The following is a 25,022-nucleotide window of genomic DNA, read 5'->3' as shown; positions in this document are numbered from 1 at the left end:
TTACTTAATGGGCAGTCAATTGCCAAGGGGTCTCATAGGTAACATTAGCAATGGCTTTTGTACAGTTAGGAGTGAGAATGAATATACAGGAGAGTAAATCAAACATAAGGGACAAAAATGCTGTCAAGACTCTAAGTGTTAGGTGTATATTGCTGCTGCCAGTGTAAAAGTGACAGTGGTAACTTAACGATATGGTACAAGGCTCCCTCATCACTGAGAACTAGGCATTTTGGGATCACATTAATCCATGTGCTCTATGTTATCACTATGCAGATAAAAAAGGAAATCTGCTTTAATGCAACCCCAAACTCCTGTTACTGTAATTTACAAAATCTTTTTCCAAGCCAAATTATATAAAATGTGGTTTTATAAATGAGTGTGTGTGTGTGTGTGTGTGTGTGTGTGTGTATGTGTGTGTGAGAGACATCTGTTTGTTCTCAGGGATCACTTCTGGAGGTGCTTGGGGGTTCTACACATGATGCTGGGGATCAAATCCAGATTATTTGCATGCAAGAAAATGGCTTTATCAGCTCTTACTACTTCTCTAATCTCTAACAGAGATTTTAATTAGTTAATTCCAACAAAGTAGATAAGACACTTTTTTTTTTTAAATTTTAAGATTGTTGAGATCCTTCTACATGAATTTAAATTTTAAAGGCTGAGACTATCCACAGAAATATTTCAATTTTTTTTATTAATATTGGTTACATTTGAAGTACACTGCACCTTCTCACAGACAAAATAATTCATTTATATATATAAAGTACAAACTTAAGAAAACCAGATTCATTCCACATTTGTGGAATGCAGCAGTTAATTAAATTTACAATTATAAAGATTAGGAAAAACAGAAATTAGAGAGGGAAAATAGTATACAATACCTGAAAAGTAGTTTATTAAATGAATAATACTGGGAATAAAATGATTTATAAAAATAAAAAAATCTAAATCAAAATAATAATGGTTGACCTAATTGTTAATTGCGTAGCCTTGTTCTTTTGAATGTGTTTCACTTAAAAAAAAATACCACTATATTTGAACTTTAGCAAAAATCATCTTATTTGATTAGCCTAAATATAAGTGACTCATTTGATTGTTCTTTTAAATGATTTTAAAAGTCTAGAATACTAAGTGAATAATTTGATACACTTATTACATTCTTTCTGTCACTCAGGACAAGAAAACATTTCTTATATAATTTCCACTTTGTGGAAAATATTCTGAGACCTATTTATTGTACCTGCATATTAATTTTTTTTTATAGAGATTGCACCTGGAGGGGGCTCAGAGCATCCAGAGGCAATTCCTTTGCTATGCCCAGTCTAACAATGCAGGCCAGAGGGTTGAGTGCTTCTTGGGTCAGGCAGTGCTTGAAGGAAGGAGGGGCCTGTGTAGCAGCAGAAATCAAACTTGAGTTTGATTCAAACACCACATGTCCTAGGCATATGTTCTACCACTTGAGTATCTTCATGGCCCTATACTTGTACAATCTGAAAGGCTTTGCTTGTTTCTGGACCACACCAGCAGTGCTCATGAATCATGCTGGGATCCGAACCAAGCTGGCTGACTGCGAGGCAAGTGCCTTATCTGCTGTACTATCTCTTCAGAATTCCTGGTAAAATATTTCCTTTTAGAGTGTAAAGATTAATAATAGTCAATGAATTGGTTAATTTTTTACTGCAGAATTTTCAACTACTACATCCTAATATGTACAACAAATACTGATAAACATTTAGCTAATAAATAAAAAATAATGAACACTATTATTCTTATTCCCTACTAAGTTTACTTTAGTATGTAAAAGCAGATGTAGTTTAATATAACTATATTAAAATGCACGCACATTTATAATGCTTAGTAACAGAAATATACAAAACAGTAGAAGTAGGGTCAGGGAGATAGCTCAGTGGTCAGGGGTGCATGCCTTGCATGCAGAGACCTGAGTTTGTACCCTAGTAACATAAGGATACTGAATAGGTATGGTCATGGTGGCTTGGGAATATGCAGAAGGTCACCTGTGTGGGCTCAGAACTGCTGAGCTGATGCTGACCTGTCCTCCAGCCTGGTTTGCTGAACATTAAGAGGAGTAGCCTATGGACTGGCCTCTAATCACTTTTTCTGGGTTTGTATTCTGGGTCATACCCTGCCTGCCGTGCTCAGGGTTTACTCCTTGCCCTTCACTCCTGGTAGATTCGGGGTACGGTAAGTGGTCTGTGGAGACTGAAACCCAGGTTGGCTGTGTGCAAGGCAAGCATCCTAACTGCTGTACTCTAGCTCCAGCTCTGTTCCCTAAACAATTCTTGGAGGCCCCCACCAAAATCCAAAATAAAATAGTAGCATGAATATACAAATAAAACAAGGCACTTTAAACAATTAATATACAAGGCAGAAATAAACATTTTTTTAAATTAAAGCTCACTCACAGGTCCTAGGAGACATTTTCAAGAAGTGAAACTTTAGTAAAGGCACTATATAATTCTTTTTCCTAACTCGATTAAGGAAATTTACCAATTATACTTGGCACAAAATACTTTAATTATTATAAAGTGCATCATAGGGTTAAATACATTAAAAAGAAAACCAGCCAAAACACATTATAACAACATAGTTACATATCAAGAAATAATGTAATGCCAGAAGTCTACAGGAACTTTTGTAGTAATATGGCTTTTTATTTAGAGTTTTTGTGTTGTGTTTGCTTCGAATTTATGATATAACCCAAAGCGTCTGACTTGAGTAGCAAAAAGAGGTAGTTCTGAGAGGCAAACTCACCAATTCTTCTCTCTCTCTCTTTTTTAAAAACATTTTATATTTTCTTTTAGGGGGGACTTTTGGGTCACACCTAGAACTGTTCAAGGGTCACTCCTTGCTCTGAACTCAGGAATTATTCCTGGCAAGCTTAGGGACCATATGAGATTCTGGGGCTGGACCCAGGTCAGCTGTAACTGTACTACCTGTGTATCTATTAGGTCCCCCGCCAATTCTATAGGTGGAAATTTAAGGTAAATATGTATGGAAAATAAACTGGGAGACATAATAGTTTCTGATATTATTGAATTTACTTTTAAAATAAAAGCTACTATGTTAGTGATGCTCTCTTTCAAATAGTTTCCCTTTGGTACTAGAAAACCTTCCATTTTAAATAGCATACCATTCCAAATAAACAATTTTTATTGAACGATAATAAACAGATATTTAAAATTCACTCTTAACCACTGATTTAAACAATAATGAAAAATATCACGTTAAATATCAAAGTATCCACTAACCAGATAGTTTCATGCAATTTTCATTTGAGTAATATAACTGATCCAAATACACACACAACACTCAAGCAAGCAGATACACTTACAACATACATGTCAATTTGAAGCAATACACTATCAAAACCACCAAAATAATTTATGCACTCCATTTAAGAATGTGGAGCTTTATAACAAAACTCTTAGCTAGAATCTTTTAAGTATGTTAAGTACAATAGTTGGCTAAAAGACAATTTGAAGCAGCAGTGAGTAAGTACAGTGAATATATTTCTTATAATAACTTAAACTTTATACATGTGCATTCTTGTTTTCAGTAAATGTTTCAGTCTTTATATAATTTTAAATATTTGCCACTCTGGAATGAGAACAAAGACGAAATAGCTGCTACCACAAGAAATGTTCAGAATTATTTGTGATATTTTAGTCTTCTTCACCATTATATGCCACTTCTGCTACTTCTATCTCTGATACAGAATTTTCAGGTTCACTAAAACTTAAGCATTGCTTATTCTGAACTCTGTAAAAAGAAGGGAGAAATATCAATGAAGAGACTGTATGCCTGCTATTTCACTTTTTATAATAACTTAAAAATCTTTTAATACATATAAAGCATATTTTAGTATTAAACTAAAATAATGAGAAGGTATTTAAATATTCAATCAGAAATAAAATTATTTTTTAAAATATTTATTGATTCATTGATTGGGTTTTGGGCCACATCCAGCAGTGCTCAGGGGCTAGTTACTCCTGGCTCTGCACTCAGAAATCACTCCTGGCAGGCTCAGTGGACCATATGGGATGCCAGGAATCAAACTGGGTTCCTCCTGGGTTGGCCCCATGCAAGGCAAACGCCGTACCACTGTGCTATCTCTCCAGCCCCTATTACTGTTTTTTTGGCCACATCCAATGGTGGTCAGGGATTACTCCTGGCTCTGCTCAGGAATCACTCGTGGTGGGCTTGGGGGACCAGATGGGATGTCAGGGATTGAATCTGGGTGGCCATCTGCAAGGCAAATTCCCTGAGATGCTATCACTTCAGCTCCAGAAAAAAATTTCTTTGGTGGGGGAGAGGTAGTTCCTCTCACAGTGTTCAGGGGCTCTGGGGGCCTGTCAGTGTGGTGCTTAGTTAACTAGGTCTGATGGCTGAGGCTAGGGCCTACGAGTGCCAGATTGTTGGAGCCCACAAAAGCCATCCTAAAGGTGCACTGGGTAGTGCTCAGTCAGCTGCTAGGGCTAAAATTGTGATACTTGGGGTTCAATTAGAACATTATTTTTTTTAATGTCATTACTGCTATATAACTCATGGAGTTCATTCTGAATTCTTCCAGCTCTTTCATCTACATTTATAAACATAAAACTAGTCGGTACTTACTTTAACCAATAAACAATCTTATATATAACTAAAGCTTCACTTCTACCATTTCAGTATTAAAAACTACCTTGAACTTATAATTGGTATTATAAATTTTCAGATGTATGATGAAGACAAATACAACAAATTAAATCAGAGCACTGTTAAACATACTTTCCAAAAAAGTTATGTTTTCCAAAATAAAGCATAGATCCTGTGCACAAAAATTCACTCAGGACAGTCTAGAATATCTACTACTGTCTTTGTTTTTTAAAAGACACTAATGATGGGGGCCGGCGAGGTGGCGCTAGAGGTAAGGTAAGCCTTGCAAGCGCTAGCCAAGGATCAGGACCGCGGTTCGATCCCCTGGCGCCCCATATGGTCCCCCCAAGCCAGGGGCAATTTCTGAGCCTTAGCCAGGAGTAACCCCTGAGCATCAAATGTGTGTGGTCCGAAAAACCAAAAAAAAAAAAAAAAAAAAAAGACATTAATGATAAAAATACTGATAAAAATAAAATATGAAATTATAATTATGTCTATCTAATTATCAGGGATGATTAGTTAAGAGCCTTAAAATGATATACCTAGATTCTTCATCCAAGATACCTTGATCACCCTCAAGTGCAGAGGGCTCTTCCTTGAAGTCAGACCTGTCTACTGTTTCTGATACATGCAGTGATTCTGCAGCTTCTAATGACATTGTTCTAAAAGAAAACCAGAATTCGGAAAATTCATATTTTATGAATAAAACATGCATATTTATTTATTATAGCAAATTCAGGTATCTTTAGCTGGTAAGTCTTACAACAATCTTAATAACTTGCTGATACACAGAAACTAGTAATTGTAAAATTATTCAATATTTTTTCTTTTCTCTTCTTTTTCAGGGGGAGGGGTTTGGGCTATACCCAGTGATGCTCAGGGGTTACTCCTGGCTATGCACTCAGAAATCGCTCCTGGTTTGAGGGACCATATGGGATTCAGGGGGGATCGAACTGTGGTCCGTCCTAGGTCAGCCGTTTGCAAGGCAAACACCCTATCGCTGTGCCACCACTCTGGCCCCAGTATATTTTCTTTAACTTTTTATGAAGGCACTATGGTTTACAAAGTTGTTCATAATAGACCTGTTTCAAATATATAATGTTCTGACACAGTTCCACCATCAATATCTCCTTCCCTCTACCAATGAACCCTAGTTCCCTCCCACTCTATAATTTGCCCCGTGGCAGGCGTATAACATTTTTCATATTACTTGCTTCAGCAAACTTTAGGAAAAAAATGGCAAATTGAACTACTATAAAATAAATCAATAAAAACCAATAAACAGAAATCATGTAATATTATACAGTATATTCCTATTCTCATTTATATAACTAAGTTTTCAACTCTAGTATCTAAAATATACTGCATTTGTACTTTAATAAACTGATTGTGGTAATCATCATGTCTTCCTTGTCACAAATAAAGCTTAAAAAATCCCATTAGTTAATGTTAATATATTTTATAGTTTCTATAAAACAAGCAAAACATATGAATATAATAAAATTTAGTAAGAGTGAAAAGAATCAAAAATTTTAATGGAAAAATCTGAATAGGTCTTTTATAGTACAAAATATTTTATTCTAAGAAAGGGAATATTGGTATATCAGACAATATATTATAGACAACATTTGAATGGCTGCATTACTAAGTAAATATTATAAAAAATCTCTGGGGCCCGGAGAGATCACCTGGAGGTAAGGTGTTTGCATTCATGCAGAAGGACGGTGGTTCGAATCCCAGCATCCCATATGGTCCCCGAACCTGCCAGGAGCGATTTCTGAGTGTGGAGCCAGGAGTGACCCCTGAACCCTGCTGGGTGTGACCCAAAAACCAAAAAAAAAAACCAAAAAAACAAACCCAACCCCCCAAAAAAAACCCTCTGGATATAAAAATAACTATAGATCAATATAAATAATACATTAATTTATTATTGAAAATGTATGAAATCCCTTAGCAAGCTAGAAATAAACATTCCTTTCTTAATCTAGTAGAAGGTAATCATGTACACTATTAGTTGAGTCCTGTACTTTCTTTCTTTTTCTTTTTTTGGTTTTTGGGTCACACCTGGCAGCGCTCAGGCGTTACTTCTGGCTATACACTCAGAAATCGCTCCTGGCAGGCTTGGGGGTCTATATGGAATGCCGGGATTCAAACCACCGTCCTTCTGCATTCAAGGCAAACACCTTACCTCCATGCTATCTCTCTGGCCCTGAGTCCCATGCTTAATACTAAGTGCCAAGTTTGTCTTAGCTTAAAGCTTCTTACAAAGCAGCTATAAATTCCATAGCTGTTGATTGCCTAGCTTTGTATTGTTCCTTTAAATCTGAATAATCTACTTGAATACAGAATTCTTGGTGAGGTGTTCATTTTGTTGAGTCTCTGAACTAATATCTCTCTATTCTCTTCTCACTCGTAGAAGCTCACTTTAAAAATGATTTTAGGGACCAGAGCGATAGCACAGCAGTAGGGTGTCTGCCTTACATAAGACTGCCCAGGACAGACTTGGATTTTAACTCAGGCATCTTATATGGTTCTCCAAAGCCAGGAGTGATTTCTGAGCGCATAACCAGAGGTAACCTCTGAGTGTCACCGGGTGTGGCCCAAAAATCAACCCCCCCAAAAAAAAGATTTTAACAGCGATTCAATATATTTTGACAATAAGGCAAGCTAGAATATTCATATGTGAGAAGTTGGCATAAAATCTAGCATTTGCCTTGTGCCAGAGTACAGTGGAAGGACTTGCATGCAGCTGAGCTGGGTTCAATACCTGGCATCCCATATGGTCCCCCAACCTTGACAGGAGTGAGTCCTGAATGCAGAGTCAGGAGTTAGCCCCTGAGCATTGGCAGGCATAGTCTAAAAAAAAAAAGTCTAGAGTATACCAAGTTTGGGGTGTGGTTACCATGTTTTGAATATGGGAGTCCCAGGTTTGGTCCTTGGCACACCTGGTTTTCTAAGCAATACTGGGAGTGGCCTTTGAGTAGTGCCAGGTGTGGCCACTCCCCCATTAAAAGGTCTAAAAGGTAGAATTTAAATAAAGTATTATTTAATATTGACAGGTAACACTTATTTTTTGAGGTTTCTTTCCATTCTTTAAATGTTTAGTCACCTAAATAACCAAGACAAGTTTCCAATATACAAAGGAGTACACTAAGAGTTTAAGACTTTCATAATCAGCAATTTCCTAAGTCATATCAAAATACAAGGAGTATTAGCCAAGAATTGAAGTAGTCAGACAGAAAATACAAGTATCACAACATACTTGAATCTGCTCTCTAGAGTGTCTAAGTAAAGTTGCTTCTCGCTGAGTAGCTTCTTCAGTGATTCTACTTCTTTTTGCTTTTCAAGTAGTTCTCGCTGTAAACGGTAGTTTGTCTCTTCTAAAGTTTCACAAAAAGCCTTAAAAACAACAATAAAATGCACAAAATCACTTACACAAACAATACCTTTCTTCACAGTCTAAGTTTCTTAACTTATATTAAGAACCACCTATGCCTTTATTTTCATCTTTATTGTGACACTGTGTTTTTTTTTTTTATAACTTGAGTCTAGGGAGTGTTTCATGAATATGAACTGAAGCAGCAGTTTTTGTAGATCACTACAGAAACTCAATGCGATGTTACAGAAAAGTTAGCAACAGTAACAGATTTCTGAATGCATAATCCATCAATCAAAAATTAACTTACTTTGATTTGAATTTTGTGTACAGTATTTAAGAGGTCTGACTTAATTGCTTTGCAGGTGGGTAACCAGATTTTCTAATCTCACTTATTGAAGAGGATTTCCTTGCTCCACTTCATATTTTATGCTCCTTTATTGAAGACTAAATGACCACATACCTGAGATTCTGCCTAAGTGCAAAATATCTTCGCTGTTATCTTGGCTGGGTATTTGTGAATCCAAGAACAGTCCCCAGAATGAGAAATTACTTCCCATCCCCTTGTCCCCTTTCGGGGGAAGACCTTGGAAATATTTATCCGCAGCAAATAATAATCCACACAGACCAGAACGATAGGGTTTAAAAGATCGGGCAAGGAGAGCCAAAGAATCCTCCTGCAGCCAGCAGCTTTTCACAGAAGGACCCTTAACTCCTATCCCTCCAGCTATTTATTCCCAACTCCACAGCGCCCCACCTGGAAGGGTTAGGTGGGGCAAAAGTCACAGAACAATCCTAAGGAAACACTTTTATATACAATTCCAAGAATCAACTTATGGAAACTTTTTCATATGCTACAATTCCCCCCTTTTTTGTAAAGAAACAATAAACAATAATAATGTACAGAAATAAATAATATTTGTTTTTAATTGTAAAAGGAATAACTAAGCCATTGTAAAAGAGTGGCTGTTTGCATAAGTGCATCACGGGAAAAAGTATAGAAAGAAATTTTTTTTTAGCCTAACACAGGGTGTTCAAAACCAGAAACAGATGTAAAGGAATCAACTACAAGCTCCAGAGTAGAATAAAATCTACAGCGTCCAAGATGATCAATTCCGAGTAAGTATTCCCTTGAAAAGCAGAAGTCGAGTAAGAAATTCCAATATTCAGGACCTAATAGGCCATGGGGAGCTCCCGGGGTAAGCTGCTTGAGAGAGCGCTTGCTCTATCCATTACACTACACTCAATCTGGTCTTGTGTTGTAGAAGTCAGGGAGCTCATTTGACTTTTCCAAAGTCTTCTTTCTGAATCCCCACCCTCCTTTTTCTTTCAGCTCTTGAGGTTTAGAATCCCAGGTCTTGCATGATCTGAGATGGGGCTGTTTAGAAGAGTGTGTGCTTTCTTCACTTAGCCTCATGTGTCAGGAACAAGGGAGGCAACGTTTCTCATGCTTGTTTGAGGAAACCTAAATCTAACTTTCTTAAGATGAGTTTGGGCTCGCCGAACTTTATCCTCTTCCTATTCGTGAAAACCAAGAGGAGGGGAGGAAAGGAAGAACCATCATCACTGCCTCCTATCACTTGCCACCCCCATTCCAGTATGACAGGGATCTCTAGCCCCAGGGTAGCCCAGAGGCAGCGAAGAGAATTCTATTTTACATTAGTTTACTAGCTGCAAAACCTCCTAGAGAAGGTCAAGTGCATTGACTGTCCTTACTCTTGTATGAAGAGTTGCTGTGATGACCCTCAAGGTGTCTAACTCCCTTCTGGTGTTCTGGGTAAGCCAGAATGGATTCAAAACCAGGGAGAGGGCTCCAGGGGCTGAGCTGTACTCTACAGATGGGAATGTCCCCTGAGAAAACCTGTATTAGTCTGCTAGCTTTGACCCATATGGCTAGAGAGAGAGAGAAGGAAAGAGCAATGATTTTCTTCCTGTCGACCTTCTTGAGCATTTATTTTATGCAAGGCAGAATGAGCGCAGTTCAAAGGGGGTGGTGAAGGGGAAGACCTTGGAAATATTTATCCGCAGCAAATAATAATCCACACAGACCAGAACGATAGGGTTTAAAAGATCGGGCAAGGAGAGCCAAAGAATCCTCCTGCAGCCAGCAGCTTTTCACAGAAGGACCCTTAACTCCTATCCCTCCAGCTATTTATTCCCAACTCCACAGCGCCCCACCTGGAAGGGTTAGGTGGGGCAAAAGTCACAGAACAATCCTAAGGAAACACTTTTATATACAATTCCAAGAATCATCTTATGGAAACTTTTTCATATGCTACACCTAAGGATTTTCAATTCTACTCTACTGGTCTCTTTACCCAGAGGACAGGGACAAAAAGATCTCACTCATATGTGAAATATAAAGAAATATGAGAGGAGGGGCTGGCGAGGTGGCACTAGAGGTAAGGTGTCTGCCTTGCAAGCGCTAGCCAAGGAAGGACCGTGGTTCGATCCCCCCAGGCCAGGGGCAATTTCTGAGCGCTTAGCCAGGAGTAACCCCTGAGCATCAAATGGGTGTGGCCCGAAAAACCAAAAAAAAAAAAAAAAAGAAATATGAGAGGAATAACTGTGCTCAAAGATAATAGTAGAAACAAAGGCAGGAGAAGTGGCTGTCAGTAGGGAGTTTGCATTGGAGGGTGGTAAGGAAGTGGGGGTGGAAATACCTCAGGAAGAGACCAGTATGACAATGACAGAGAGAAGAAGCATCACTCTGAACCAGAAATAGGTGATGAAATGAGGTAAAATGAAAGTATTGTAAAAGATAGTGCTTAAAAGGGTGGGAGGTGGGGGATAAAATGATTTTTGAGTTGAGGGAAGCAGACACTGTTGAAAGGTTTAGTGTTGAAACTCTGAAGGCCTGAAACTCAATCATTAGTAATTCAGGGCAATCAGTTAAAGAAAATTATTTTTAAATATTACTTCAAAATCAGCCTAGAGCAGAATACAAGGTGTATTTACAAGTGCTTTTTAACAAATGCTTGCCTGTGCAACGACTCATGTAAAAAGGATTTGAAATCAGCTTTTTAAAAAACACAAATGAAATTTGTAAGTAAGTTCATTTTAAAACAAATTAAAAATAACTACCCATGTGGGATGGCAACCCAGTTTAAGAAGCGAGGCCCTAAAGCAGTGCTTCATAACCTTTTCTGACTGTGGGCCCTTCTTTTTTTTTTTTTTTCCTTTGTGTCACACCCAGCAGCATTCAGGGGTTACTCCTGGCTCTATGCTCAAAAATCGCCCCTGGCAGGCACAGGGGACCATATGGGATGCCAGGATTCATACCACTGACCTTCTGCATGAAAGGCAAATGCCTTACCTCCATGCTATCTCTCCGACCGCAAAGCTAATTATTTATTTTGGTTTTATTTTGGTTTTTGGGTCACACTCGGCAGTGCTCAGGGGTTGCTTCTGGCTCTGCACTCAGAAATCGCCCCTGGCAGGGCACGGGGGACCATATGAGATGCCGGGGTTCAAACCATCATCCTGTAGTCCCTTCAGACAATGTTTTTTTTCCTGTAGCCCTTTGCACTACTAGTTGACTCCCCAGCCTTGTACTCTCCCTGCAACCCCTTACACAATTTTCCCCTGTGGCCTCCCTTGGAATATCCTGGGGACACATGTAGTCATATGACTCCTAGTTGAGAAACTGCTCTAGAGTGTTTGTTTCTGAGGAGTGAAGGAACAGGAATAACCAATTCTTGGTAAGTAACCCCACCTAACTGATCCTTTACCATCATCCCTTCAAACCAGTCTCTGCTTGTTTGCTAAATATTTAAGATGTATTCCATTGTGAATTTGTATCAGGTTCTTTATCCAGTCAATTGCTTTTCGACACTGGGACTGTTTTCAGATCTTGGCTATCGTAAATTCTGACTTCAATAAAAAAGTAAAAACTGCAAAGCTGGAAAAGCAATACACAATATAGGGGCTGGCTGACCTAGGTTTGATCCTTGGCACTACATATGGTCCCTGAGCATCACCAGAATAATCCCCCTAGGGCAAAGTCAGGAGTAAACCCTGACTACTGCTGGACTGGGTATGGACCCCTCCCTATCAAGTACCCCCTAGTTCTCTTCGATTGGCTATTGTAAATCTTCCAGATTTCCTTCTTAAGTTTATTATTCTTGTATGTAGGTATCCATCCTAAGTTTTAACCTTGCTTAGACATTTTGTTGCTCTATAAGTCATCTCTGGGCACTAACATTTACTGTTGTCACCTCGGTGATGAATTTACATTTACATGCTAATAATTTATGTTTCCTGTTGTTGTTAATGTCCAATCCAGAATTTTCTTAGTTACATAGACTTTATTTATGTGTGTGCCTACTAGGCCTCAGTAATTTGATGTTATCAATGGCAAATCAAAATTGGAACCAACTATGCTGTTCACCTGGATGCATTTTCTGTAATTCCCTTTTCCTATTTCTATGACATAAGGATAAATCACTCTTCCCATTTCTCATTTTTGTATTTCCTTCATTGGTTTATCAACATCTTTTTTTTTTTTTTTTTAATTTTGGGGGCTTCTAGGTCACATCTGGCAATGTTCAGGACTTACTCCTGGTTCAGTGCTTAGGGATCACTATTTTTTTTTTTAAAGATAAACACATGCATTTAATTCTAGGAACAGAAAAATGTACACTTTGATGGGAAATGATAAAAACAATCAAAATAAATATAACTTATGTATTCTTTTAAAGGGTCATTCATGTAAGTTTTTGAAAAAAATAATCAAGAAATTTTAACAGCAGATTCTTCTTCTTTCTGAACTTTCTTTTCTTTCTTTTTTAACTACACCAGCTATGATCAGGGGCTCTTCCTAGCTTTGCTCAGGACGCCTTCCTGGCATGCTCAGGGGGCCATGTGGGATGCAGGTGACCGAAGGCAAGCGCTCTACCTGCTGTTCTATCGCTCTGGCCCCGAACTTTTCTTAATAAAATTTTCTTTTTTTAGTTTTTGGACCACACCAGTGACGGTCAGGAGTTACTCCCGGCTATGTGCTCAGAAATTGCTCCTGGCTTGGGGGACCATATGGGATGCCGGAGATCATGAACCCCGGCCCATCCTAGGTCAGCTGGTGCTGCTGCACCACCGTTCTGGCCCCTTTTTCTTAATAAAACTTTTAATTGAACCACTGTGAGCCAGTTACAAAGTTGTTCACGATTGAGTTGTTCTCTCCATCAGTGCACAGTTTCCACCAATGTCTCATGCTCCCTGCCAACTCCCTCTATGGCAGACATTTACCTCTCTCTCTGTCTCTTTTAAACACTGTGGCTTGCAATACTGTTAATGAAGAGGTATCATGCATATCATTTTACCTCCTTTCAGCACCCAGATTTTGCTCCCTGATCATTTCCAACAATGATAAATGATCTGCTCTCTGCCCTAAATGCACTCCTCTCTCTTTATGGAAAGTTTTTGTTGTTGTTGTTGTTGTTTTGTTTTGTTTTGTTTTTGGGTCACACTCGGTGATGCTCCAGAGTTACTCCTGGCTATGTGCTCAGAAATCACCCCTGGCTAGGGTGACACTGGGTGGGATTGAACCACAATCCGTCCTAGGTTAGTGCATGCAAGGCAAACACCCTTCTATCATGTACTAGTCTTCCTGGTCCTGGTCTCTAATATCTTAGGGTATTATTACCATACTATCCTTTTTTTTTATATCCCATAAATGAATGTGATCATTTTATGTTATCTGCCTTCCTCTAACTCATTTCACTCAGCACAGTAATCTCCATATCCATCCATGCATAAGCATATTTCACGGCTTAATTTTTCTTAACAGTTGAACAGTTTTCCATTGTATAGATATACCACGGTTTCTTTATTCATCTTCTTTCGAGCACTTGGGTTGTTTTCAGATTCTGGCTAATGTTGATGGCACTACAATGAATATAGGAATGCAGGGATGACTTCTGGCAGGTTCTAGAAACCATAAGCTGCCAGGGATTGAACCTGGCCACATGCAAGGCAAACTACCTACCCGCTACATATCACTCTTGTGCTTTTCTACTAGCTTTGTTTTTCAAACTACAAAACCAGGAAACTAACTGGCTTCTCTCTGATTACTCAGACACCCTTCAATCCAAGTCAGTTATCCTGAAAATAGACTTGGTCATATTATATATAATTCAATACAACTCGAAAGAAAAGGTTATATATGTAACCATGGAAAGTTGGATAACTTATGATTTAAATGCTTTTACCCTAACTGACTTCAAAGCTTGCTTTGTCACTTCCTCTGGTCTTCTGCACAACCTATGTTGCAATCAAACTAAATTCTTTTCAGATTCTCAAAAATATTTTCTTTTGTATAGATGCAAGTCTATAAAACATATTATTGGTGGACTGCTTTTTTCACTAAACCACATAAAACAAACATTATACACAATTTCAGATTTAAAACTCTGAACATATTTATCACACATAAAAAAGTTTCCAACTGGGGGCCGGAGAGATAGCATGGAGGCAGGGTGTTTGCCTTTCATGCAGAAGGTCAGTGGTTTGAATCCCGGCATCCCTTATGCCAGCAGCGACTTCTGAGCACAGAGCCAGGAGTAACCCCTGAGTGCTGCTGGGTGTGACCACAAAACAACAACAACAACAAAAAAGTTTAAAACTATTACACAAATAGATTAAGGCCACAGAGAAAAGCAAAATAAATAACTGCAAAGTATAAGAATCTTCCCTGATGATTTATCTATAAACATGATCCAACACTTCACGTGGATCTGGGATTTTATTTTCCCACAATTATCCAGATAATCTCACCAATATCCACCCAATTTCAGAAACTAGAAAAACAGCTTACAATCAATGATAAGCTAAGTATTTTGGCAGCAGAAAACATAAACTACCTTCAACTGTAGATATATACTGTTTCTCTATACAAAGTTCTAGTCAAAGTTGAATTTATAATCCCAAATGTCAAAAACAGATTGGAAAATCTTCCAGTATAAAAGTAGATTCAATAAATAAAAAGATTAAAATCCCATAACTTCATAAGATGTAACTATATGATACTATAAAATATATATATGTATAACATGTATATATATTATTTCAATAGTTACTATTAAAAAGCAACAAATATACTCCAGACAAGTAAAACAAATTGTAAAAATAAGAAAATAAATTCAATAATAGTAAAATATTAATGGGTGTACTAAATCATAAAAAAGCCTGTCTTCAAATAATAAAGACACAGTAGTAATGAAAAATAGAAATATTAAACTTACCTATTATGAAGCATGGAGATATTGAGATGGATAGAATAAAAGGTTAAAACAGATGGAATGGAAAATAAAAAAAATATATATTTATTTATAAATAGAATTCTATTAGGGAAGGAACAGAGAAAATGAGAAATAGCAATACTCCATGAAAAAACTTTTCAAAACTGATTAAATACTAGATTTGAGAAGGCTAGTGCACCCCACAGAAAATAGAAGTAAATGACAAATGCTATAGTGAAATAAAAATAAAACACTCCCCCAAAACGTTTAACATCAAATGTTTAATAATGATGTGAGTAGATGTTTCATTGCAATATTCAACATTAAAGGAAGTGGAGAGTACTTGAAAGCATTGATAAAATGACTATAAAAGTAAACTTTCACATATTTTTGTTTTGTTTTGGTGCACACTTAGCGGTGTTCAGGAGTTACTCCTGTCAGTGCTCTGAGGGACTTATGGGATGCTGGGGATCAAAACTAGGTTGACCATGTACAAGACAACTGTCCTATTTGATGAGCTATTGCTTGGGTCCCAATACCCTTAAAATCATACAGCAAAGGAGAGCAAGATTTTTAAAAGTTCAGGTATCTAATACCCAAATATTACCTACTGACATTTATTGAAAAGACATTAAATGAAGTAGTTTCTGGAGTTAACTGGACCCCAAAGAATGAGAAGAGGTAACAAGGAACAATGAGGAAAGGGAACGGTAAGCAAGTAGGTATATGTTGAATGATTGTGTGAGTTTGTGTATGTGTATATGTATATATATATATATATATTTATATACATATAAAAATTATAATTCACTGTACACACATAATAACAGTTATATTTCAGAGACTTGGAAACTAATTGGCTTACTCCTGTTTTTGCACTCCTGACAGGTTTGGGGGTCTTTATGGGGCGTCAGGGACCAAACCTCAATCAAATTGGAGGCAAGCACCCTACAATTACTCTTGTCAAAAGCTGAAACATTCTTGGGGCCAGGCGGTGGCGCTAGAGGTAAGGTGCCTGCGCTAGCCTTGGATGGACCGAGGTTCGATCCCTCGGTGTCCCATATGGTCCCCCAAGCTGTCAGCGACTTCTGAGCACATAGCCAGGAGTAACCCCTGAGCGTCACGGGTGTGGCCCAAAAACAAAACAAAACAAACAAAAAAAAACACACAAAAAAAGCTGAAACATTCTTATGAGGCAATAAGTAAATCTTTTCTCCCTACCCACATAAGAGGCATAAATTTATTTGTATCAGGCCAAATACATTTTTTTGTTTGTTGTTTTGGGGTCACACCCAGCAGCGCTCAGGGGTTACTCCTGGCTCCATGCTCAGAAATCGCTCCTGGCAGGCTTGGGGAACCATCTGGGATGCCGGGATTTGAACTAATGATTTGAACTAATTTTTAGGTAGAAAAGCTGTCAGTAATAAAGGCATGAGATGTGTTAATTACATAATTATAAGGAGAAATTTAACTAATAGATTATAAAGAAAATATTTAAAGTACAGTGTTAGGCAAATTCATTTGTTTTAGAGAAACAGCCTATGACGTATACCCTATATTATTTTTTTGTACACTTAAACCTTATGCTTTGTTGATTGTACTTAAATTTGACTCTCAACCAGGTGTGATTTTGCTGAGGACACTAAGCAATGTCTAAAGATATTTTTGATTCTTATGATAGATGGGGGTTGCTACAACTATAGGGGAGTTGCTACACCTGTACAATGTTTTGGACAGACCCTTTTCCCTACATCTCAAAGAATTATTTAGCTCTAATAGTCAACCGGTGAAACTTCCATGCTTCCCCTTTCCAGTTGTAGACATACAGCAAATTAGTACATAGATTTTCAGGGTATGGCATCATAGGTTCTACCTATGCATGGGACTCTGCAACCATCATAAAGTTATAGAGCTCTCACCAAAGTTTTAGTGTCATCTCACTTGCAAATAAAAAAAAAAGTTCAACTCATTCATCCTAATCACCCCCACCTCACTTCCTTCTGGTAACTACCACAGTAATGACCAAAACTAATATATATACAGGAGAGATAAGGAACAATAATCTAATTTTACTGTGTTTGGGCAAATTAATTTCAAGATTCAATAAACTAGACTACTGTATTAGGAAGGAGTAAAAATCATGAAATTGAATTGGAAACGTTATGACAAGCCATTAGTTTTCAGCTCAATATACACCTGGGTCAAAGTCTACCAATGCAAACAAGTTTTAGATCAAAGCAACAAATGATGGCTAATAAGGTGATTAGAGCTTCTACCTCATCCAACCCCAAAGTTTTGAGGGTGGGGAGGACTGAGCCACACTTGATATTCTTGGCTCTGATTCCTTGTGATGCTAACTAAGGACACCACAGGCAGTGGTGGTATTGAAGTGACCTCAAGCAAAAGAGTGCATTACCTCTATTATTTCTCTGGCCTGAGTCTAAATACTTTCATGGAGATCAGACATATTATATCTGGTCAGTTTTCAGTTTTGAATTTTAATACCTTTAGAAAGAATATTTCCTATTTTGTCATTATGCTTATGTCACTATCACATATATCTATGTAATCCCTAAATAATTTTTAAATCTGTATTTTATTATTATTATTATTATTTCTTGTTTGTTTGTTTTTGGGCCACACCTGGCGATGCTCAGGGGTTACTCCTAGCTGTCTGCTCAGAAATAGCTCCTGGCAGGCACGGGGGACCATATGGGACACCGGGATTCAAACCAACCACCTTTGGTCCTGGATCGGCTGCTTGCAAGGCAAATGCCGCTGTGCTATCTCTCTGGGCCCTATTTTATTATTTTTACTTTTTACTACTTAGTGATGCTCAAGGCTTACTCCTAGTTCTATGCTCAGCAATCATTCCTAGGAGAGTTAGAAAACCATATGATGTCTCAGAGACCAAAAACAAGTTGGGCATACAAGGCAAGAGCCATACCCACTGTACTATCTCGCTGGCTCCCTTTTAATAATTTTGTTTTTTGGATAATGCTTATGAAACTTTTTGGGAAGAAGGGTTTTGCCTTTTTTTTTAAATTAAATAATGATGCTAAAATAACTATGTTCAAGTTTGAGAAAATAAAATTCCTGATTAAAGTTGAATTTTACAAAGGACTGCCAAGAATTGTGTTTAATAACAATACACATTTAGGTTCAAATTACTTATTTATGTGAAACAAGTAAGTGACAATCTAGAATAATTTAACTTCATATGGGAATAGTTCATACTGATCTATGTTGTAGATATATATAGGCTCAGATCTAGGCTAATACCTCCAACTCAAATGCAATAACCCAGTTCTATTCAAGATCAACACTTTGTAACCACTGCTGGATAGGCTCATGGACTCAGTGTTGTTGGCTAAAGTGGCAATTTTCATGGCAAGCAAAGAACTAGTGAGGAGTTACAGAAAACACATGGAAGCATAGTAAACTTCCCACATATCCTATGTTACAAGAAGTTATGTCTATGCATGTAAAATTGGGGACCCAAACCATGAGTGCTGACAGAGTCTAAAAACACTGTAAATCAAGAATAAAGTACAGTAAACATTTTTGAAAGTAAATTGAATTTTCACTGCATTCTTCAGTCTATATACATACTGCCAAAGGGGAAAGATATTACTAGTTTGAATATTTAAACAAATTGCTGCCCAATATTGGCTGAATAATAAAGAACTCAAGAAATTTTATCCAAATAGGTGACAGAACAAAATGTATTACATCCATATAATAGAAAATATCCAGTAATAAAAGTAACAAAATACTGATAGAGGCTATAATGTGTATGACCCCAGAAATATTTTGCTAAATGAAAAAAGTTAGATGTGAAGAAATATCCAATACCAAGTTCAGAGAAGTATAATTAAAATTATTTCAACATCAGTATTCTATTTAGAAAATATGTATGCATATATTATGTGATTCTTTTAAAATTAAATATCTAGAAAATGCAAATATGTAGAGTTTGAAAGTAGATCAATGATTTATATATGGCCAGGAGTTTAGAACGACACCCAACTGGTTTGTAGGGTTTTGTTTTTTCCCTAAGTAATGAATAATTATAAAATTGGACTAAGATGATGGTTGTACAGCTCACACATTTTTGGGGGTCCATTTTCTGCTTTTGGGTCATGCCTGGCAATGCTTAGGAGCATATGGGAAGCAGGAATCCGAGTACGCTGTGTGCAAGGGAAAGCCCAACCAATATACTCCAATATGGCTCCAGCCCCACAGCTCACACATGTAACAAGTTATTCAATATTTACAATGGAATATGCACACAAAATGAATGAGAACTTTATATCAATAAGTGCTTTTTAAAAAGCTATGCTATTCACTTTAATATGAAGAACTGACTCAGTTTAAAAGAAAACATTACAAACCTACCCATGAAATTTGTTTCCTTTAAAGACTACTAGACATTTGTGTGTGTGTGTGTGTGTGTGTGTGTGTGTGTGTGTGTGTGTGTGTGTGTGTTGGGGGTGGGGCCTGTTAATTGGCAAAAAAACCCCTAGCCAATCTATGACCAAACACTGCTTTGTCAATGTGGCCAAATTCTACACAAGAAAAAACCACTTTAATAAGCTAATCAATGCAATTTAAGCAGTGTTAAACTTGATCTGAGTTGATAAGGACAATAACTTCTAAAGAAAAATGTCAAATTTGATTTTGACTGTTAATTTTTTTACCTCAATTAGAAAAGATTCAAATATTGCTTTTAAATGTAGTAAAACAAATTTTTGAATAATTTTCTTTTAATAGCAAAAATACAGAGAACACAGTGCAAGATTTAATTTTAGAGTTTCAGAGACTATATGACGTATATGTGTATTTAATTTTTTTTACTGAACTAAATCCTTATAGGATTTAAAGAAACTTTTGACTCAAGCATTAAAAACTTTTTGCGCAAAACTATTATGTCTGAATTTATAGTGATTTTCTTCATTTAAAAAACAATGGAGTTATTATACTATATTACTGTTTCCTCTTTCATGTGACATATAATACAGCACTTACCCTGCTTTCTTCTAGGCTATCAAATGGACCCGGTGGATCATCCAGACAAAGAAACTCTCTTACTGCAAGGCTTTTCAAAAAAAAAAAAAATTAGCTGGGGCATAAATAAGTTTATAAAAGACAGCAACAGATTACAAATATGATATGCAAAAGGTACATACATGAAACAATTCAGAATGGATTAGGAAGTAAACCTAAATGATCTGTCAAAGGCCTATGTGTTTGTCATATCATGATATAAATCAAAGCAATTTCTAATTTATACTTCACTTATCACTCTTCAATAGCCGTTTTAATAAAAAAAAAAACACTTATTTTAAATAAAGCCAGAAACTGTTCTTATTATACTTTTAATAAATACTCTTTAAATAAAACAAGAGAACAAAAATTAACATTCCATTTCTAAACAACTAAAACTTACAAAATAATAAAAGATCATACTGCAAATTTATACATTGCAATAAACAGAAACAGGTTAAAAAGGCAGATAACTCAACTTCTTTGTAACATTTTTATGGATAAACATTCTTTGTATGTATTAAAATAAATATGGAGAGATTAATTTGTTCAGATATAAATAGATAAGGGTAAGATTTCTCAGTGTGCTATATTGTTAAAAGGTAGGGGTATCTTGGGGTTTAGTTTGGTTCATACAGCATAATTACTGATAGAGGAATCATAAAGAGAAAAACGAGAATTTTAGAGGGCCTTTCTAAAAGAAAATAAAATGTAAATATAGAGGAATGGCCACCAAAGCAGAACAAAGAAAAAAATTATTGGCTTTAATATTCTCATAATAAGAAAGAACAACCAGTCACAGAAAAGAAAATATCTGAGTATTTATTATCATGGAATAACAGAGAATAATCTTTAATGTCCCCTAGTTGAAAACTATCTATAGGGCCCGGAGAGATAGCACAGCGGTGTTTGCCTTGCAAGCAGCCGATCCAGGACCAAAGGTGGTTGGTTCAAATTCTGGTGTCCATATGGTCCCCCGTGCCTGCCAGGAGCTATTTCTGAGCAGACAGCCAGGAGTAACCCCTGAGCAACACTGGGTGTGGCCCAAAAACCAAAAACCAAAAAAAAAAGAAAAGAAAAAAAAAAAGAAAACTATCTATAGCAGGGGTCTCAAACTCAATTTACCTGGGAGCTGCAGGAGGCAAGTCAGGGTGAGGCAGGGCCACATAAGGGATTTCAAAAAAAAAAAAAAAAAGTCCTCAAACGTCATTATTAACAGTTTTAATTATTTCTTCTGAACATGGCATCTTTTGCCTATTCCTTGCTGCCAGAGACTTGACAGTGCTTCTTCTCACAAATCTGAAGCACATTTGGCTTTAGAGGAAGCAGTTGAGACCCTCAGTATGGCTTGAAGATGATCATCATTAAGTCTAGACCTGTACTTGACTTATAGAAATTCAATGTGGAGAATAACTTTTCACACAAATATGTGCTCCCAAAAAGGCACATAGTGCACTTGAATATTCGGGAAAGCTCAGGGAAGCTGGGGGCAATTCTCTCAAAAACTGCCCATGCATGTCTGCTTTTCCACTAATCTCCCTGAACTTGGCTTTGAGATCAGAGTTGCATTGCAGGTCAATGAGCTCCATCTGAAGCACAGAAGGGGCATCTTGCACATCAAAGGAAAAGGGGTCCACAAAAATTTGGAAAGTGGCTCTGTGCTTTTTGAAGTCTGCAAATCTTTGATCCAATTCCTTCTCTAGCTTAAAAATAGCATCAACATATTTCTCACCACTGAATGGTATGCCTGTATCCACACGTTCCATGCATGCTGGGAAATGGCAAAGGTTTGTCTGAGAGAGATGGGATTTTCATAACACAAGTTTTGTGGAGAATGCTCTCACGTTGTCATGGGCAGCACTGATAAGCTGCACCGGGCCTTATAACATCTTGTTTAGTACATTCAGCTTATGTGTGATGTCAACAAGAAAAGCTAAGTTCATGAGCCATTTGTGATCACTCAACTCAGAAACAGCATTCCCATTCTTCTCCATGAAGGCTTTAACTTCTTCTCTCAACTCAAAAAATCTTTCTAGGACATTTCCCCTGCTGAGCCAACATAGCCTGGGTGAAAGTTCCTGAACCTGTTTTTATCTCCCTCACCAAGTGTGGATTATTTCCTGTGTATTTTCCAGACCTTCGGCTCCCTATTCCCTTGGGAGGATTGGGGCATGAGGCTTCTGCTTCAAGAATTATTTTTTTCATCAGATTCTTGGACTTTCATCTAAAAGCAATTGCCTAAAATTATTTTACTACAAAGCTTAAAAAATTAAATTATGTGTAATTCCTCAAAAATACAATTTAACTAGGTAAGAGTCTACATATACCTGACTAGAAAAAAATTGTTTTTAATGAAGTTTTCATATTTGGATTTCTATCAAACTAATATTTAAGGAAAAGTCATCTATGCCTGCCTTCAAATGCCAGCCTGCAGTTTGCTGATGTAGGTGTAACCCTACTGATTGGACTGTCTCATTCAGAACAGAGGAGTGGTGTCCAATTATACTAAACAGGTCATGGTCAAGGCAGAGATGTAACAATGCTGAAAACGTTAGCTGTATCCAGCCTTATTAACAGTAAGCTGATTCCATAAGATGATATTTCAGGTGCTATATACATAACTGAATTCTATCATGTAAAAATATAAAACTGATCCAACTTTTCTTGATAACATCTTCATATATTTTTAAAAAAGCAGTTATTAACATAACAATAAGACTGGTAGCCTGATCAATGCCAAATGCCTAGCGAGGGTGGCTGCTGCCCCCCTCATCCTCAATAGCAGTTTTTGAAACCAATCCTTCCCAGAAGTGTTTGCAGTAACTACGTGATTGGAGGTGAGCTGACACCACTCAAGAAGGGTGGAACCAGAGGAGCCACTAAGCTTCGAGGCCAGGCAGATCTGTTAATGATCCCTAGCACAACATGAAGAAAACATCACACTTCAGGTATGACAATGGGCAAACAATGCAGGCCAACACCACAGATAATGAAGATGACAGCTCGATGCCCTGAAAAATGCCAACCACCTAATTAGCCTCTCAATAAAGGAGTTTAGAGAAGAAATATGGAGGATGTTCATAGAACTCAAAGAAAGTATAGATCAAGCTGAACAAACCACAAGTAAAAATCAAGAAGATATGAAAATAGAAATAAAAAAACTCCAAATTGAAGTAACGGAACTGAAAACTTGGTAGGTGAAACGTAAACCTCTCCAACAGAGTAACAGTGGATAAAGATTGAAATCAATGAGATGGAGGATTAGATGCATAACTTTATACAACAAAAGGGATTGGAAAAGAACCTTATAGCAAACCATCTGGCAATAGGAAAAAAAATAGGCAGAAGGAAATAACAAAACTTAGAGCATTAATCAATGAAGTGGAAATCCAAAAACCAACCTGAAAGATCAATGAAAACAAAAGTTGGTTCTTTGAAAAAATAAACAAGATTGATAAACCACTGGCAAAATTTACAAAGAAAGGGAGAGAGAGGAATTTAATAAATTGAATTAGAAATAAAAAGGGGAGATCTCTACAGATAATAGAGATTCAAAGGGTAATCAGAGACTACTTAGAGAAACTCTATGCCACAAAACACGAGAACCTGGAAGAAATGGATGAATTCTTGGACTCTTATAAGCCTTCACGGTTGAATCAGGATGATCTAGAATATCTAAACAGCCCCATTACTATTCAGAAAATTAAAATGGTAATCTAAAAAGTCTCCCCAAGATAAAAGCCTAGGCCCAGATGGATTCACTAATGAATTCTTTCAAAACTTTCAAGAGGAACTACTACCAATACTTTTCAGGCTCTTTCATAAAATTGAAGAAACAGAAACTCCCAAATAGGTTTTATGAAGCTAACATCACCATGCTATCAAAATCAGACATAAATGCTTCAGAAAAAAAAAAAAAAAGGACATACACCTTGACCTTCTTCTCATGATCAATTAGGTTTCATTCCAGAATGCAAAAGATGGTTGAATGTAAATCCATCAACATAATAAACCATATCAACAAAAGTATTATTAACAGATATCAATCATATCATAATAGATGCAGAGAAACCATTTGATAAGGTCCAACACCTATTCATGATAAAAACTCTCAACTAGATGGGCATGGAAGAAACTTTTCTCAGTATAGTCAAGGCCACCTACCACAAGCCAATGCAAATATTATTCACAATGGAGATAGACTAAAAACCTTTCCTCTAAAATCCAGTACAAGACAAGGCTGGCCCCTCTCACCACTCTGATTTAACATTGTACTGGAAGCACTTGCCAGAGCAATTAGGCAAGAAAGATATCAAAGGCATCCAGATAGGAAAGGAAGAAGTCAAGCTCTCACTGTTTGCAGATGACATGATACTATATTTAGAAAACCCTAAAGACTCTACCAAAAATCTTCTAGAAACAATAGATGCTATCACACACACACACACACACACACACACACACACACACACACACACACACACGTCTTCTTGTATAATAATAGAGAAGAAATAGACATTAAAAAATAATCCTCACCTACTCTAGTAGCCCAGGGGTTGATGGTGGGGAACATGGGTTGCAGGAAGGGAACGGGGATGGGGGAAAGACAAATTTGGTGATGGGTATTCCCCTGATTCAATGTTAATATGTACCTAAAAACTAATGTGAAAGATATGTAAGCCAATATGATCAAAATAAAAATTAAAAAA

The 25,022-nt window shown here is 37.1% G+C and overlaps 1 protein-coding gene across 1 annotated transcript in view; it reads right to left on the bottom strand.

Annotated features, from left to right (window-relative positions):
* Positions 1–2,978: 2,978 nt before the first annotated feature.
* Positions 2,979–25,022, bottom strand: part of SNX16 (sorting nexin 16) — a 38,723-nt gene continuing 16,679 nt past the window's right edge. Inside the window, exons 4-7 of the mRNA XM_049782019.1 lie at positions 20,296–20,365; positions 7,919–8,055; positions 5,199–5,318; positions 2,979–3,780 (exon numbers count right to left, since the gene is read on the bottom strand). Of these exons, the coding sequence (XP_049637976.1) occupies positions 3,684–3,780; positions 5,199–5,318; positions 7,919–8,055; positions 20,296–20,365 (424 nt within the window). The 3' untranslated portion in view covers positions 2,979–3,683. The remainder of the gene's footprint in view (positions 3,781–5,198; positions 5,319–7,918; positions 8,056–20,295; positions 20,366–25,022) is intronic.

This window comes from Suncus etruscus, chromosome 10, assembly GCF_024139225.1.
Source record: "Suncus etruscus isolate mSunEtr1 chromosome 10, mSunEtr1.pri.cur, whole genome shotgun sequence".
Classification (NCBI taxonomy): domain Eukaryota; kingdom Metazoa; phylum Chordata; class Mammalia; order Eulipotyphla; family Soricidae; genus Suncus; species Suncus etruscus.
The sequence above is the reverse complement of the archived record's forward strand: the minus strand, read 5'-3'. Positions and strand labels throughout refer to the sequence as shown.